Below are 19797 nucleotides of genomic sequence, written 5' to 3'. Positions count from 1 at the left end.
TACGAACGTTTTAGAATCTTAAGATATAAATGCTAGAAGGTGTTTATTGTGTCTAACACCAATGTGAGATGCCATATTGTTATTGGTGTACTTATATATAAATTAGTCTTATCTTATAGTGGTGTATGATACTATTAATGACTAATAACAATATTTTACACGATAGGGTTGTAAAAAATTAACAATATTTTTATAATAATTATTAAATTAATTATGTGGAAACTGATTTTTTCGAAATTAGGATATTTTCTTTGTGAAGAGAAGTACGAAACCACTAAATTATGCCTATGACCATTATAGAAACTAACATTTAATTTTACTATATAATATTTCAATTGTAATTTTAAATATATTATTTTTACGTTCATCTTATTCTTATTATAATAGTTATTATTGAAGAAGATGGTCCTTCTTCTTCTTCTTCTTTCTTTTTCATATTATTATTACTTTGTATGTGATGATGTAATGGAATAAAATGAAAGCTCTTAATTAATTGAAACCAAATTGAAAATGACATAAAGAATGTCAAGTCTCTTTCTCTCAAAACTCACCTATTTTCGTTCTAATTTCACTTACAAAAATAATTAAGAAATTTACCACTTTTGGTTGGGCTTAGTGGTAATATACTTTATAATTCACAAGATACATTCAAATTACACACAATTTTTACATGTAATTAATCGTAATTATATAATTTAAAATAATATTATCTCACTTAAATACATAAATAATTATTATATAATATATAAATTGTATATAATATAAGTGTATGCAATATCGCGAAAAAAATAACTCACTTATAAATATTTTTGGGGAATTACCTTATATACTTTTTTTTTTTTTCAAATTTACGGTTTTGGTTTCTAAAGTGGTTGCAGCGCTAGTTGCAATAGGGGTTTCTATACGATTTTTTCTTACAATTTAGGTTGCAGCGCTAGTTGCAATAGGAGTTTCTATGTAGAATTTAGTAAAAATGCAAAAAAAAAAAAAAAAAAAAAAAAACTGTTTTAAAATGTAAAAATGAAAAAGCTCCAATATTTTTTCCTAAGTTGTTAACTGAGTAAGAAATCCTAAAAAAAGTGATAATTGTGTTAATAATACAATTCATATTATTTATTTTTTTTGACAAATTTTGTGGATAGATATTGTATCTAAATGAATACAAAATAATAACTTAAATTTTATTTATTTATTTTTTAAAAAAAAACCCTAAGAGAATTTGAATAGAGTGTAAAACAATCAATACAATTACACTATCATATTCATCATTATCATACAAGAGAAAAGGAATATACCAAAATAATAGTAATAATAATAATAAATGACCATTCCATTACTCATTTTTTTATGACAAAAATACCAAAACCATTGACTCATGTTCTTGGAAATACCAAAAGGTACAATAACAACAATAATAATCTTATAAAATAATAATTGTGGAATTACAAAACATAGTATATATATATATCAATCAAAACTATATGGCATTTAGAATAATAATATTTTTTTAAAAAAAGAATGGTAAATAATAAAAATGAAAAGTGTTTATAGAGTTATTTGAGGGTAAAATACGTTACCCAAAATGGAGAAAAGTGAGACATTCTCTGATGAGTGCATAGGCACATAGGGCAGAACACAACACACAACACACAACACAGAAGACAGTGAAAGTGATTAGCTTAGCTTAGCTTAGAGTTAGGGCCAGACTATATATCACTATATATCACTATCACATACACCAAAAAAAATAAAAATAATAATAATAATTAAAAACAATGATTGTTTGAAGCTTTGTGTTTGGGACTTATTATTATTATTATTCTTGTTGTTGTTAGGATTAATAATATTGGGAAATTCTACAATTAATGCACTCTCTTAAAATGGATATAGAGATACATTTCTTTTTGTTTTAGTATCCGAAATAATTTTTAGTCAAATTTTTTCGCATTGTCATGTAAATTATAGTTATTTAAGACATACCTGTAAAATTTTAAGAAATTTGGAAAAGTTTAACATGCCGAAAATTATGTTCAAATAATGTGTTGCATGTGTGATTATTTTATTTTACACGCGTGTAAAATAGATTGTTTGAACATTGTTTTCTATATTATAAATTATTTTGAATTTCTCAACATTTTGTAAGATATCTTAAATAGCTATAACGCATATGAATATGAAAAAAAAAAAATAGACTAAATTTTTTTTCTAGATACCGAAACAAGTAGGGGTACATCAGTACATCCCTTTTAAGGGGGTGCATTGTAGAATCACTCAATTCTATTTTAGACTTGTTTTGTAAAAATTACTAATTAAACTTTTTGGTTTTGTTAAATGACAAAATGACTTATATATTTTTTAAAATAGTATTAAATAAGACCCTAAACTTACTTTTTTTGTAAACTAAAACTTGATACTAACTCAATGTAGAGTATTATGACAAAACTGATTATGTTTTCTACATTTATTCGTGATTTTTAAGTTGGTTATATTTAACAAAAAAATGTCAAAAATTAAGCTGAGAGTCCTATTTGCACTATTTTTGAAAATATAAAGTCTATTTTGTCATTTAATAAAAATAGATGGTTCAATGATCAGTAGTTTTTGTAAAACATATATTCAAATCCAAAGCAGTATTAACTCTTATTATTAGAGTAATTTGTGGTGTAAATACTTAAGTTTAATTTTTTACGGTAATAATATTTAAGTTATATTTCTATAACTTTTATAACTACCTGGTTGTTAAGTGTCAAATCATTATGCATGTATTATTTTTTTTTTTGTTGGTATATTTAAATTAATTTTTAAATACAAAAATGATGGACCAATCAGGTACTGACACGTGATCATTGATTGACACTTAACAGCTAAGTACCTACGAAAATTCTAAAAATATAACTAATATTATTACCGTCAAAAATTAAATTGATATATTTATTTAAAAGGGTGAGAAATATAAATATTTACTATGCAAGTTACTGATTTTTTTTATTATTATTATTATTAAAAAATAAAAAAAATCAGTCACTCTCTAAGTGAGTGTGAGAGAGTCCAATTCGAGAAGCAAAGTTGTTTGGATTTGTTTTGTATTATTTTTGTATGTACATTCATACTATTCCTAAGGTGGATTGGTGGGGCCCACAATGTCTTGGGGAGTGGGGGCCCATTTAAGAGAGGGAGGAGACCACATTCTTGATTGGCCCAATTTCATCATTATATCATTAATGCTTCATTGGTTCTTTTCTCTCTTAAATATTATTCCTTTCCATCTATCTCTTACCTTTTCTTAATAAATGTTATGTTTGTTGTAATATTAGTATTGGGAGGTGAAAATAAATATTAAAGTTATTTTTTTTCTATTAATTTTGAATTAAAAAATATAAAAAAATGTGATGTCAATTTGACATAAAAGATAAGTAAATTATATTTATTTTAATGTATAATAGCAACTTAAAAGATAAATTGACAAAAACGTTAATTATTATTTTTGCTAATTTTATAATATATTAATTATATAGTTTAAAAAATAATAGTAATGTTGTAATTGAAAATGTATATTAAAATCACTTACTAATGCTAATGATAATATTGTAAATAAAAAATATATATTTATTTTGGTAATTCTATTTGTTGTTTTTACATGTATTAAGTTTAACATAATTTTTAATATACTATTATCGAAATAATTTTTTACAAAAATTATATTTCATATTTTTGACACGTCATTAAAAATGCTCTTAGATGTTCTATAAAAAAAATGATCCATCCTTTTTGGTTTAGAGCAATACTATTTGATATATTTATGTGTTAAATACTAATTTTGACACTATGAATTATTAATTTTTTTTTAATACACTATTTATTAAATTCAATATATGTGTTTAAATATTTTTCTATTGGCTTGTTTGGTACATCGTGGTAGCTCATATTAGATTATATAATATTACATTAAATTATATTTTATATTACATTTTTATATAATATTATGTTAAATTTTAATTTATATTTATATAATTATATACGGATACAAATTAATATCAAACATAGTATTACATAAAAATATAATATAAAACACAATTTAATATAATTTTATACAATACAATACGACACAATACAGTGTACTGAACAAACTCAATACTTATAACACATCATATGGTGTATTTTTTTGTCTTTTGAAAAAACTGAATACTTTAAAGTACTTAATTTTAAATAAAGTGACACGTTATGAATAGTTATCAGTTTCTAATTGAAATTTTAAAATATGTATTAAAAAAAAAGACAAAGAATAAACATGTAATTTTAGAGACTGAATGATTTTTTATTCATGTCTCTTAAATGTAAATTTAATTGAAGCCTAATTTTGTGTCATATTTTAAAATGCTAGGGGAAAACAACCTTCACATTTTAAAAAAAATATGTAAAAAAGGGACAGAAATATTGAGTTCCAAATTAACTTCTTTTTCTTTTTTTTTCCCCTTCCTTTCTCAACATAATTATTTGTGTGTTGAAAATTAAAAAGAAAAAGGAAAAAAGATATGATTATTTGGAACAAAATGATACAAAAATTAAATGGTTAAGAATATATCTTATCTTTGCAGTTTTTTTTTTCTTTTTTTTATATTATTTTTTTCTAAGTTTTTTAACAGTCATAGTCAACTATACACTATTAAGTAAGGGGTTTGACTACATGAACTCAAGTGTAGTAGTTTTTTTTTTTTATTATTATTATTTATGATAAAAAATTAAAGTAATTATGTATAACTAGTAAAAGGGTGAAGTAATCAAATTGGTGAAAAATATACAATAATGAGTTGAAATCTTTTATGAAGAATTAAAAATTAGCAATATTACATGCCACTAGAAATTTGTAATTTTGATTGCTTTGTAAGAAATGAGAATAAAATTAATTGAAGAAAATTAAATTTGAAACAAAATCATCATAACAATTTACTAGTGATAGTTGGAGTCTTAAATTTCCTTGTTTATGATTTATTATATCTACCAAGTGTGCTAGATAATTAATTCAATTATTTGGCATAGAAATAGTCTAAAATAATATAAATGACTACTTAGTGAAAGGTTTATTATTATTATTATTATATTAATAATAATAATAATAATAATACAATTGTCATTTCATACATCAATTAAGAAGTAATAACACAATGTTCAAACATTAATATTAAAATAATCTCAACATAATTAGAAATTATCTTAATAAAAGGTTAAGAGATATATAAATTATTAAATTATATTTAAGGGTGATATGTAATGGGTGGAATTGCACACTTGTTCTAGCACCTTTGTTGCGCTTTATAGGTGGATAACTCGGTCCAAAATGAGTAAATTAAAGATTTATTTTTCAACTATCTTGATTTTTAGTTTACCATTTGTAGAGAACTCGTAATGAAATTTTGTGGTGTCAAAAATTAACAAAATTGAGTATACTTATAAAAAAGAATCGAGAGTGTTAATTAAAAGTAGAATTTTATTAATTTGACCTAAACATATTAGTAGGGAATATAGAGTTTGATTATCTTATATGTCATAAAGTGAGTTTTGTATAGCTTTTTAGGCTTTTCATAACTTTTTTTTTTCCATTCTTCTCTCATATCACCATTAAACTAGTCTTAGTGACTTAATTAGTTTGATTTATTGTAATACATTTTCTGATTTCTGAAAAAAATTATTAAATTATATTTTAATTCTTTCACAAATTGACCCTTAAAAATTATAACAAACCTTCTAAAATTAAATTTTAGGATTTTTTATTATATATTTATTTTTCAGAGATTCGAACTTGAGTCCTCTTCTTTCAATAACAATAACATAAAATTTCGGTATATTATAATATTTTATATATATTATATGTTTATTTTTGCAAATAATATTTATTTATTCATTTATATATATTAATTAATAAATATATATATTTTACCTTTTACTTTTACCATTAGGAGTGCTCTTACACCACTCTTCATCCCACCACTTAATCCTCAATCTTTCCAAACATACATATAGCTTAAAGAAAAAGTCTAATTTTCCTTAAAATGAATTTTTCCTAGCTTTTCTATGGTTGTTATGTTTGGACATATATAAGATATAAATATACATTATACATATATATATTTATATAACATGAATAGTCATATCAAAACTTCCTAATTTGATATAGCTTTAAGTCCACCTCATTCAAAGGTTGTCCACCCCTAAGATTCTAATTAGATAGTATAGGACATTATTACACAAATATGAACATAACTTGAAATTTGAACTTGGTCTTTCTTTTCTCTTCTAAAGATTTTTCACTATCTAAAAAAAATTAATTATTTATTTATATATTATTTCTTTTTATAGTGTGGGCATAGCTATATATAAATTTATATAGTGGAGATAAGAAATATATAGTACTCAACATGATCATCTCTTCACACACACAGTGTAATCCACTTGCTCAAAAAAAATAAAAAATTATATAATAGCATTTTATGGGTTCACATATTTATTTGAATAGTACTATTATTGGGGTCGGTCCTAAAACTAATATTATGCCCTAATTCGTAACAAAATTATTAGACTACTTTCTAAGAAAAATGAAAAATTACTAAAAGAATATAGCGTGATTAAGATTTTTATCTTCTAAATTTTTTTTCTATATTAAAAATTCTTCTGAACTATTAAGATTGTTAGATTTAAGGATATTTGTCTAATTTTATTCAATTGTACTAATTAACCAAGAATCTAATTTTATTCAATTATTAGATTTTTATCTTAAATCCAACAATCTTAATAGTCGAGGAGAATTTTTAAAGACCTTAAAAGTTTATAGGACATGATTAGTACATATTAAAATTTAAGAACAAAAATTATAATTAACCAAGAATACATGTATTTTTTTATTTTTTTTTTAGTCTTGCGCTAGGTGGACCCTAAGTAATAAGCGCGTATATAGCCTTAACTATTATAGATCTAACACACATATAACTTGTGGTTATATAACACAAAAAAATAATATTTTCTTATGTAACTATACTATAGTTTAAAACGACTTAATTAACAATTAATTTTGCCTAATTGCATCGTAAAAAAGGTCACACTCATTTATTCTCGAGAGGCTGTACGTGTATGAGAATTATCGTTTTATGCTTTAATGTATTTATCTTCTACAATATTTTTTTTTAAAAAAAGAAATGTATTGTTTAGAAAAAATAATATATAAAATTTAAACTCGATGTGAGTTTTATACAATCGTGAAACAAATTGTTTTGAAACATCTTTTCACCACAATGAAAATATTTAAATTTTCAAAAGAAAATATTTAATAATTACAATATAGACAGTCATATAAAAAATAAATGTGATACATAATTTTTTGGTATTTTTTAAAATTTCTAAATTTTCTTCGAATAAGAACGCAATTCAAATTTATTTATTTCCATGGATCTTAAACAATAAAAATACATGCTCCCATCATATAAGCTACTTATATAGAATAATAATTTGAAAATATAAAAAGTTGTTTTCAAACATCTTCATATTCAACTTTTCAAAATAAAAAATAAAAAAAAAATAGCAAGTGTAATTATATATATAAATTAAATTATAATTTCTCTAATACATAATTTTTTGATATTTTTTAAAATTACTATATTTTAATTTCTTCAAATAATATAATTAAGGACTCAAATTTATTTATTTTTTCTAAATCTTAATTAACAATAAAAATACATAGCTCCCACCAATATATAAACTACTTATTATATAGAATTAAAAATTTAAAAAATTATGATATGAAATTGAAGAGGAGATGAATCTATATAATATTGTGTAATTAATGTACAATTAAATTATAATTTTTTTTTTTTTTTGTAATTGGAATAGTGTGATTGATAGTAACATATGATAGAAGAGCATAAGATTTAGCAATTCATGTCACACTTTTATTGGACACAATAAAGCTTTATTTTGCCCTAATTTGTCAGCTTTCTCTATCTCTTTCCTTCCTTCAAAAAAGGAGTCTTGAGATTCCTTTGTAATTTTCACCTTTAAATTTTGTCCAATAAAATATAAAATAATAAAATAAAATTATATTATTATATTATAACATGGACAAAACCTCATTTCATTTTCATTGGACCAAACACATTTCTTTAAAAATCAGGTTGAATAATTCTAGATGGGCATAGGGGATCCAAATAATTTGATTTTATTCTTTTTGGTTTTTTGTTCTTTTTAGTTTAATTATAATATTCACATTATCCTAGTTAGAATATTATTATTAAAAGAAGAGCTAATTTAAAAAAATATATTACAAATTAATTATAAGCATGCACAAACAATAATATTACAAAGATTTGGTTTTATCTTGACTAATCATTATAGTGTATTTTCAGAACTATTTTTCCTTTAATTAGTTTTATATTATGATTATCTTTTTAAATATATAACTAAATTTAATTTATTATTTATTTATTTATTTAAACATTTTTTTATCACCATATATAATATACACCATAAACTTCCCTAGTGATAAAGACTAAATATTGTCTCTACTATTTACAATTTTATTTATTTCAAATATGAGAGATATATTAATTATTAAAAAAAACAAAGTAGAATAATGTAGAGAAAATATTGTAGAAATATACAAAAAATAAAATAAAATAAAACATAATGAAGTTTTTCTCTATACCATATTCTTTCTTCATATTTTATAAGTTTATCTATTTTAATTTTAATAAGTAATTTTGTGAACCTTTGCTAAATAATTGACACATATAAATATAAAGTAATCTCAATCATTTTGAAGGGCAAAATAGACATTTTATTAATATTAGAAGTTAATTCGTATGCATTTTTTTTTATTAGTATGCAGTGATTAGATCAGATATAAAGCTTAATTGTTATAAAAAAATATTTATATTTATTTCAAAAAAATTATAATCAATTTTTAGTAAATTTATTTAATTTTATATGGAGATTTAATTGTTATATAGAAAATTAATTTATTTCAATGTGTGTTCCTCTCTGTTTGTACATACTTTTAATTATACATATTTCAAAGTTTTAAGAACAAATTAAGTAATGTATTACATGATAGTGTAATTACACACTATAGTAATTAAATTATTTTTTAAAATACAATGTACATTTAAATATAAGATAGTAATTACTTATAAATTTTTAATATTTTATTTAATAAAATAATAATATTTAATATTTAATATTTTAAATTAAAATTTTTGAGTAATAAAAAATATGAGAATTAAAAAGTATAATTATTATAAATACATAAAATTGTATAATTATTTTCAAACATAATATTATTTATAGTACTTTTCATTTAAAACTTTCTAAAGAGTAAAAGACCAAATTAAATCTATGTATACTTTTGTGTCATGCATTGTCGTTTGTGGGTGAGCCAATTGTAAATTTTCATTGGTAGTGGATCAATAATAAATTTACTTTTGTCGTTTTTAGACTTTATATATACATAAAAAATAAATAAATTAATAAAATTATATGATATATTCTTTTATTATCAAATTTATAATTTTTTTCAAGTGCAATTGGGAAGATATGTCTATAATAAACTAAGATAATAATTATTTTCAATGATGACTATTTCAAAAGAAATCCTCATTAAATCTTATAAAGGTTAAACATTTTCCTCTCAACCGAATCTCACTTAGACTTAAATCATATATATAAATTAATAAATATATATTATATATTATATATTATATTTCACTACATAGTGCTACCTTTTTAGTAAAATGGTCAAACTTATATATTTTTTTTAAAAAAAATAGAGAGTAAGTTATATTCTTAAGCTCACAAAAAATGTTTAAAGATGAATATTCATCATTTTATTCCCACTAAAGATTAAAAGCTCTATATATAACTCTATCTCCCACTTAAGAAGCAAACACACATTAATTATGATTGTAAAAGTCAAACCATCTAAGTTACTCTATGTCAATTTAAATTCTAGGATATATAACCATCTAATAATTTTTAATTTATTATAAAAAAATAAAATTTTAATTTAGATCAGTCATAATAAAAAAAGTTCAATGGACATGATTTGATACATGTCTAAATTCAAGGGGCAAAAATCCTAATTAGTTTAAATTTATTTATGTAAAATTAATAATTTTATTACAAATTATAATATATTTATAAATATTATATTTACGTAAAAATAATTATTATAATATAGTGTAAATAATTATTTATTGTTGTTGTTGTACATTGATATTTTTTGGTATTTTTATTTTTATTTTCTAGTGTAACTCTCTTAAGTTATAACCTCCAAATAATAATATATAATTTGCTTAGTCCCAAATGTATTCTTAATGAAAGCATGTGTACTTTAGTATTTAAATTTTACTATTTGAACCTCTACCAATAAAACTTGTATTTAGTGTCTTAATTATTAAACTCAATGTTTTTTATTGTTACTTTTTTTTTTTTTACTTCATACTACATAAAATATAAATTTAAATTAATTTTTAAGATGTTATTGTAACGTCCCTGCTTCAAGCCTCTATCGGGCCCTTACACCCGCGGAATGATGGCCTAATGGAGGCTTAAAGTGGGGATGTTAAAAGTGGTATCAGAGCCTTTGTAACACCCTAATGCTAAGGCGTGCTACAGTGTTTTTTCAATTACAGTGCAATCTTCGCTAATCGAAGAGTTTTCTTGAAAAACGTGTCAAATTAAAACTTTTATATTAATTAATAAACTTTATAATATATTTAAATATTTACAAGTACCGGGATCCCGTTTTCAAACTTTTAAAAGTAATATTTCAAAATACACATTTTTCCGGTCGCACAGCGACTATCAAAATACAATTCCCAGATGTCCCGAGACCGAACACTCCAGGTCGCGCTACTTTGACATGTACAATCCCATTCGAGCTCAGGTTCACTCCAGTTCAGTTATCGCCTTTCCTTTACCTTCACATGAAAATAGAACTATGAGTCAACAGACTCAGTAAGAAAAGCATATAACATATCATACAACTTTCGACTTGTAACTAGGCGCCCATACACCTATTTACAAGGCTTATCAACTGATTAAGAACGTTCTTAATGGTTGGTGCTATTGACCATGATATCACCCACTACCAGCACTATGATCGCACTGCAGGACCGGCACTATGTTCGTGCCGCCATGATAGCATCAATAGCACCCAAGAGTACAATTGGCCATGATATCACTCTTAACCAGTACTGTGCCCGTACTGCTGAACCGACACAATTGTTGTGCCGCTATGATAGCGCCAATTAATACTCTCTAGGGTGAATATCACTCTTAACCAGTACGATGCCTGTACTGTCGAACCGACACAATTGTTGTGTCGCTATGATATCACCCAAAACATATACAATCATACATACATCATGCATATATCTCATATAACACGCTATATACAGTTCTTACCTGTTTTTTCCAAATTTAAATGTGCTGGCCGACCTGAACGGAAATTCTCGTGCTAAATGGATGCCCTAATCACATTAATTGTAACACAGATGAGTGACTCGCTAAATCACTACTCGGGAACTTAAGCTTGAAACTAAAAGTTTCCCTATCAATAAACCACATGGCAATACTCTAAATATCTCAAATTTGGGAAAAACTAGGGTTCCAAAAATTCCCCCAACCGGCAGACCGGTTCCCAATCGGAAGTCCGGTTCTGGGTCACCAACCGGTCGAAAGGTTGCCACAGGTCCCCCAGAACCGGAATTTCGGTTCTGTGCTGGGAACCCGAAAAATTCCCCCATGACCTCAAAACTCAACCAAACTTCACCAAACTTTCCAGTATACCTGTACAGTGCATTTACAACCTAAACCAACCAGAAAATCACAGAACAAGCCAATAAATTCCAACTTGCCATTAATGCTCAAAGCTTGAGTTTCAAAACTCAAGCTTGCTTAAAACTAATACCAAGCATCAAAGTTAACTATCAGAACTCTTAATCAACCAATATTGAGCATAAAAACCTAACCCTAACCATTTCTAAACTTAACAGCCACCATAATTCAAAATCATGCTTGAAACCAAAGTAAACTCAACTAAAAACTCATAACTCAAAAGGTAAAGGTTTCTAGGGTTTACCTCACTTACTACAACCTTGAATCCTTGATAAACTCCAGAGAAATGGAAGAAAAAGATTGCCCTTGCCCTGGATTTACCTCAGCCGAAAGAGAGGAAGAGAGAAAGAGAGTTCTAGGTTTGACTTTTTCTTTTAATTTTCTATTTCAAATGAAAAGGGAGTTAATTGATTAATTCCCTTGCTGAGTTGATTAAATTACTAGGTGTCACAACCCTAGGCTGCCACCTACTCTCCCCATGGCAATTTACTAAAATGCCCTTACACATAAAACTAGGGTATTTTCAAGACTAGGGGTAAAATGGTCAAACTCCATATCCCCGCTCAACCCCGATATTTTATTTTCTCTAAAATATTTCCCACTAAGAAAATAAGGTTCTAAACTTACCCATGTGATCAAACTAGCCATCCATCGCATTTTCCGTTGTCGCCGAGCAAAAATTACAAAAATTGCATATATCTCGTATTAATTAAACAATACCCCTAAAGTTTAATAAAATCTCCGAAATTGAGAAATTACAACTCTAATATTTATTTCTAAATATTGGGGTCCAAAATAATTAAATTCATAAATAATAATAAAATAATAGAAATTAGTGCTAATTGCCTTTTCTAATCCAATTTACTAATGCGGTCGCTACAGCCTTGACCCAGCCAAAAGTATGGTCGACGAGGACGTCAAGCCCCGTAAAGGGGTGATTATGACAGTTAGTAGTCCTGTGATCCATAAGGGAAAATATCGGGTAAGTTGTGTAATCCCACATGGCCTGGAGAAGGTCAAGTGGAATGATTCTGAGACTGTGTAGGCATGAGACTACACAGTTGAAGAAAGTTTAAATGGATTGATTGCTACTACCTATATCAACAAGATGCATCTTCTTTTTTAGTAACCCATCATGAAAGAACTCTATAGTTAAGTGTGCTTCACCTCAGTTAGTAGTCCCGTGATCCGTAAGGGAAAATATTGAGTAAGTTGTGTAATCCCACATGGCCTGGAGAAGGTCAAGTGGGATGATTCTGAGACTGTGTAGGCATGAGACTACTCAGTTGAAGAAAGTTTAAATGGATTCACTGCTACTACCTATATCAACAAGATGCATCTTCTTTTTTAGTAACCCATCATGAAAGAACTCCATAGCTAAGCGTGCTTCACCTAGCTCTTGGGAAGTTTTCCCAAAAGGCGTGCGAATGAGGACAAAGTACGTTGAAGATACTCGTGTTGGTTTATAGGGTTAGTCGTTATTCTAGGAAGCAGCTAGGGTAACGTATATAAGAGCGTCATTTCTGTGGGTGTAAGGGGCCAATAGAAGCTTGAAGTAGGGACATTACAGGATTTCGGTTGTGTTTACAATTTGGTAGAGTATTTATACATTGGAGTTGCCTCCCCTCACCCTTTGAGTGAATACCTATTTATGGGAATATGATGGTGGTTACTCAATGCTATCTTAATGTGAAGTTACAAGTAGTGGGTGGTTAATACCCATGTTTCACGTACAATTGAATATTTAGATAAGAATAAATAACTACCTTATATTTAAAATACAAAGATCCTTGTATTACGACTAACTACAAGATACTTATATTACGGCAATCTACAAGATCCTTGTATTACGACCGGGTACAAGATTTTTGTATTACGACCAACTACAAGATCTTTGTATTACGACCAACTACAAGATCTTTGTATTACGACCAACTACAAGATCTTTGTATTACAATCAACTACAAGATCTTTGTATTACGACCAGCTACAAGATCAAAATCTTTGTATTACGACCAGCTACAAGATCCTTATTGCGAGATGTTGAATATTTGTTGAAAGAACATCCCGAGGACAGTAGTAATATCTAAGTCGTCAAACTAAGTGGCCATACCTACCCAATTACAATGGTCTGAATTTGCGTCCTACATCAGCAGCCGAAAAAGAGGTGTTAGTGTGTCTTTAATTCTTCATCACAAAACAAACAATTAGCCTCAGGAACACGCTAACCTGGTGAATTGTTGCTTTGTGATACACAATCTATCTCAAATGAAATTATTAGTACTTAATATATGAAATTAACTTGCCCTTAATAGTAGTTAGTAGTAACTTATTAGTTCTAATTTATCTATAATCAAAAAGTCAATATTTTTTTGTATAATTATTATAATAATTATGTATAAATTATTGTTAACTGTATATATAATTCCCGAGGTGTACATATGAAACATGAGATTAAACTTTTTCTTGACATTTTTTCTTTATTGAGGCAAACATATACATGTGACATTGTTAAGTTTAAAGAGAACATAATATGATAACTAATCACTAATATTTTGTCTTGTATTCCTAAAATTGGCCCCCCTAAACTCACTTTATTGTCCTTTAATTAAATCCTTAAGGCAAAGCATGTTTTTTCCTATAAAGAAAAAAAATATGTCATATATATATAAATTAAAAAAAAATCCATAGCTAATTTGTATTATATGAAAATTTTGAAAAATGACATAATAATTAATCATTTATAAGTATGATTTGAATTTGGCCATTCAATCATCATAAGTAGGACCCCTCTTTTCTTTAATTAATTCTATATATATTTATTGCAACCCATTAATTCAACACTACTTGGATTATTATTATTGGATAATATATGCTTATTAGTTAAAAGTTTCCATTATAGTATTAATTGATTATTCATTTTTTATATGTAAAATCATCAAATTAACCCCAAAAAGTGATCTATTATAATATTAATTTAAAAATTAAAGAAAAAGTACCCAAAAAAGAAAAAAAAACATATGATCAACAAAGCTATAATCTTTGCAATTGGATTTAATTCCCTACTTTTTAGTAGAAAAATAATATTATGGAAAAAAAAAGTATTTGCATGCAAGCAAAAACTTTTTATTAATTAATTTGTTAAAAAAAAATAAAAAACTTTTTATTAATAATGCCGTTGACTTCATATCTCTCAACGGTTATGATTAAGCGTGTGTTGTGTCAAGGAGACAAAATTATAACCTCTTTTGCTAAATAAAGATCATTTTTTTTTTAAGTGATGACATATATATATATACATAAAGATTAATTTTTTTTAAAAAAAAATAAAGAAAATATATAGGGAAATTTTATAAAGTTTGCATCTTTGTAATGAATAAGTTTGTGGGTCTCTTTATAACCCTCTACTTCTGACACATACCCACCCACAAAAAAAAAAAAATAAATAAATAAATAAATAAAGCCAAAAAAGAAAAAGAAAAAAAACCTTATAATTAACATTGTTGACTAACAAATGAACAACAATATGAATATGTTGTAAGAAATTAAAGTAAAACAACTCACACAATCATTGATAATTACATGTAACTTTTTTAAATATTTCGGCTTAAGTAATTAGTAATAACCACATATTAATAATTATATATAACTTTTTTTAATTTTTTTTTTTTCATAATTTATAAAAACCAGAACATGTTTGATATATTGCTAGCTGTTTTCTTATTATTAGAATATATATAAATAAATATATATATATATATATTGACAGATGGAATATATAGCTAGGGTTTATTGGGTGTAATTATATAAAGTGACTGTTGTTATATATTTTTTATTATCAAGATAAATATTTTATTATTAATGTTGTTATATATTTTTAACTAATAATTTCAATAAATATTATAAATTTTTTACATGACCACTAACTGATGATTATTATTTATATATCTAGCTCATGATTACCATAATATAATATATATAAATATGTAGTTTTGAATGAAAATTTATTATAATTAATATATATTTCTATATATTGTGGGAAATATATATCAGAAATGTAAATACATATTTTTTTTCTAAAAAAAAAGTGTGTAAATAGTAAATATATAATAGTCAAGATTCTCATACTTATTTGCATGGGGACCCATATATATACATATATAAATATATTTTTATATATATATATGTGATGCAGTTGTAGTGTAGTTGTACCAATTAAGCGCACCAACATTCCTCTCTTTGGTTTTATATTATGAATAGAATTAATTATGATATTGTCTCTCTCATTATTTGTTTTCACACTTTTATTTATTTATTTTATATTTTTACAAAGTTTTTACTTTCAATTTCCAGAGCCTTATAGACTTTGGATACCCTACATCTATATATATATATTATAATCATGATACTGTAGCTGCAACTATATATATATTGAGACTGAACCCTAGCTATTATATATATAAATATATGTAATTATAATATATAAATTAAATTAAAAAAAAAAGAAGCTATATATATATTGGAATGTACTGTTTTGGCAACATCCAAATTAGGTATGGTTCACCTATATATTATGTATATATATATATTATTCATTTTTGGGGCCAATATCACATCCAATATCAGATTCATTTTGTCCCTCTATATATAGATTATAGAGTAGTATATGTACTGTATAATATACATGATTTTCTTCCAATTATATATATATATGATACGATTATATAAAATTATTATTAGTTAATTTAATTATAATATAAATAATATATATAGGGAAAGATATATATATATATATATAACAAAAAAAAAAAAAATCATACGAATAAAATCAGTGAAGCCTTTCATTATTATTATTTTAGAAAAAGTACGTGGGATTGGAATGTACATTATTATTATTATTATTATTCAAATAAATATATATATAATGTGTTTAGATATTCTTGAATATTCTTTTTATATTTTCAAGAAGAACTATCAATTTCAACCTACTCTCACCAAATTATTATTCATGTACATTCTAAAATGGGTCCCACTTCCCCTCGTTTATTTTTAACTAATATAATTATTTTTTTGAGCGAATATTTTAATTTTATTTTAGTATAATAACACAAAAAAAATTATTTATCAATATAATAAATAATAATATAATTTTAAAAGATAATTTAATATATAATAATATTATCTAATTGCTTATAAATATATATAATAGAGTGTATAAATATTTGGTATCTTATGTTTTATATAAATACAAATTTAATATCTTATATTTTCAATAATATTTATTTGGTACCATAGTTTTTAAAATCATATGTTGGTACCCTAAACTCTAAATTTTTTATTAAAATGTTATTAACTTTCTTCAATTTTATAAATCATAAATTCAAATTTAATTATTTGATTACATATAATTGAGAACTGTTTGGTTAAATCAATAAAATTATATTAATTATACTTACTATATAAGTTACCCAAATATGTGTACAGTTTCAAAATATAAAGTACCAAATAAGTATTATTGAAAATATAAAGTACTAAATATATTTTTCCGGCCAGTAAAGACTGTATACCATAAAATAAAACACTTTTAGTTTTATTTATTTTTTTTTATTGAAAAATACTTTTATTAAAAGGATTAGAAAATTCTATTATTTATTTATTAAGAATTATACGATTAATATATATATATGTATATATAGATAGAATTTTAAATTGTTCTATTAAAAACTTATATATTTATAAAAATAAAAATTTTTTCTTTCAATCAACATAATTCTCTATAATTTCAAGACATTGTCATTATTGTATCTCGTCTATTATTATCACCGTATCTTACTAAAAAAAATTAACGACCAAAAAAAAATATGTGTAAAAATTTAAAAGGTAAAAATCTTAAAAGTTATATTTAAATTTTAACGTTATTGTTAAAAATATAGAATTGATAAAAAAAAAAAAATGATATAGATATGGTATATGATGGACTCCACTAATAACCAATAGTTAATTTTATTATATATTAAGGTCGAGTGTGTTATAATTATCAGATAATGTTTGGTGTGTAATTAATAATTGACTATGACATAACATAGCTAGAAAGATATATTATGTCCAAACCAAAGTGTTGCTATGGATAATAGTTGTGTTGCTGATCTTTTGTTGCCTTCGGGAGGGTGGGACGTCCCTAAGCTTAAACATCTGTTTGACCAAGAGACGGTGATAGCTATTCTGAAAAATGGTTCCCCCCCAGGTTCGGGTCAGGATAGTTGGTTGTGGACCTTGGAAAGTAATGGGCGATTCTCTAGTAAATCGGCTTATCTGTCCCAGGCTTTGGAGAGAGCTCCCCAGTGTAATGTTGCCCCCGCGCTCTGGAATAAACTTTGGAATAGTAAAATCATGGAGCGACATAAGGTTCTTTGGTGGTGCATTCTTTCCCAAGCTCTCCCTGTTAGAGCTGTGATTAAACGAAGACTTCAGATTGATGATTCCAGTTGTCCGTTGTGTGGTAGGGGTGAGGAAACTATGGAACACTTGTTTCTTACCTGCGATGTGGCGATGCACTTATGGAGGTCGTCTCCGTGGGGGATTTTCCCTGTGTGTGACATCGGTGTTCGTGTTTGGGATTGGGTGAAGTTCATTTGGAGCCTTAACAGCCGGGGTCTCCGAGTGGACGATGTCTTCCTGTATGCCTCGTTTGTAGTGGACAACATATGGAGGATGCGCAACGACGTCATACATAATAATTGCACTCCTAATGTTCTTAAATATATTGACCATATTTGTTCTTCTTTTGCAGATGCACATACTTCTCTATTGCATAGTCCTACTCCGCCTGAGAAGGACACCTGGATGCCTCCACCGCTAGACTGGATAAAGTTAAACTGTGATGTTCGCGTGGGTTTGGAGAGTATGTGCATAGCTGTTGTTGCTAGGAATCATCTAGGGAGGGTGGTTTCTATTCACACGGCTAGATTGGATTTCTCGGAAGCTCTTTGCGGAGAAGCGGCGGCCTGTTGTTTGGCGGTGTCGGTTGCTTTAGATTTAAAGTATAATTATGTTATTGTGGAGAGTGACTCGAGACTAGTAATCAACGCTCTCAATGGGAAGGCGACTCATTGGGCTCTTGAGAACTATGTCTCCTTTTGTTCTAAGTCTTCTCCTTATTTAATGTGTTGTAATTTTTCAAATGTTAGTAGGAACTGTAACTTTGCGGCACACAATGTCGCTAAGTGGGCCTTCACCCACCAAGTGTTTGGATCGATCCCGATCAATTCTGTTCCGGAAAACATTTTATGTAACGACCATGAGGTCTAGTTCTATTTTAATATAACCTACGTTTATTTTCAAAAAAAATATAGGCAAATAAATTAATAAAATAAAATAATAAATTATTATTATTATTATTAATTTATTTATAGGTTTTAATTGATATAAACGAGGTTTGGGGTGGGTGACAAGATTAAAAATGGCAGGAGATGAAACCAGAAATTGATCCCTACAAACCCTACCAATATATATAGCTTATAATTAATAATTATTAGCCACAAAAACTTAGGTTTTTTAATAATTAATTAATTAATTAATTAATTAATTAGGGTTTTGCAGTTTCCAAGGATGATCAATTGAGTCACCTAGGCTTCACTATGGGACTTTAATTTTAGTTTTATATATTTATTATAAAAAATAACATTAGTTATAATCCTTTAATTTATAATATGTTTTTTATAATATTTATTTTACATATTTTAAAATTTAAAATTATATATGTATGTTATATTTTGACTAAATTTTTTTATATATAAACAAATGTATACCTAAAGAGTATTAAAACATAATATTAAGCTAGTATTTCCATAAAACACATATAAATTACTAATAAATAAGTATTTATTCTTCTTTAATTAAAATTCGTTCGATCGAGCA

At 25.7% G+C, this 19797-nt stretch overlaps 1 protein-coding gene across 1 annotated transcript; it reads left to right on the top strand.

The window, feature by feature from the left end:
• Positions 1 to 18003: 18003 nt before the first annotated feature.
• On the top strand, positions 18004 to 19188 carry LOC133038523 (uncharacterized). Its single transcript, XM_061116691.1, has one exon. It carries the CDS (start codon positions 18004 to 18006, stop codon positions 19186 to 19188), a length of 1185 nt encoding a protein of 394 aa, XP_060972674.1.
• Positions 19189 to 19797: the final 609 nt, after the last annotated feature.

This window comes from Cannabis sativa, chromosome 5 (genome assembly GCF_029168945.1).
Source record: "Cannabis sativa cultivar Pink pepper isolate KNU-18-1 chromosome 5, ASM2916894v1, whole genome shotgun sequence".
NCBI lineage: Eukaryota > Viridiplantae > Streptophyta > Magnoliopsida > Rosales > Cannabaceae > Cannabis > Cannabis sativa.
Note: the sequence above shows the minus strand (reverse complement) of the source record. Positions and strands in the feature narration are given on the sequence as shown.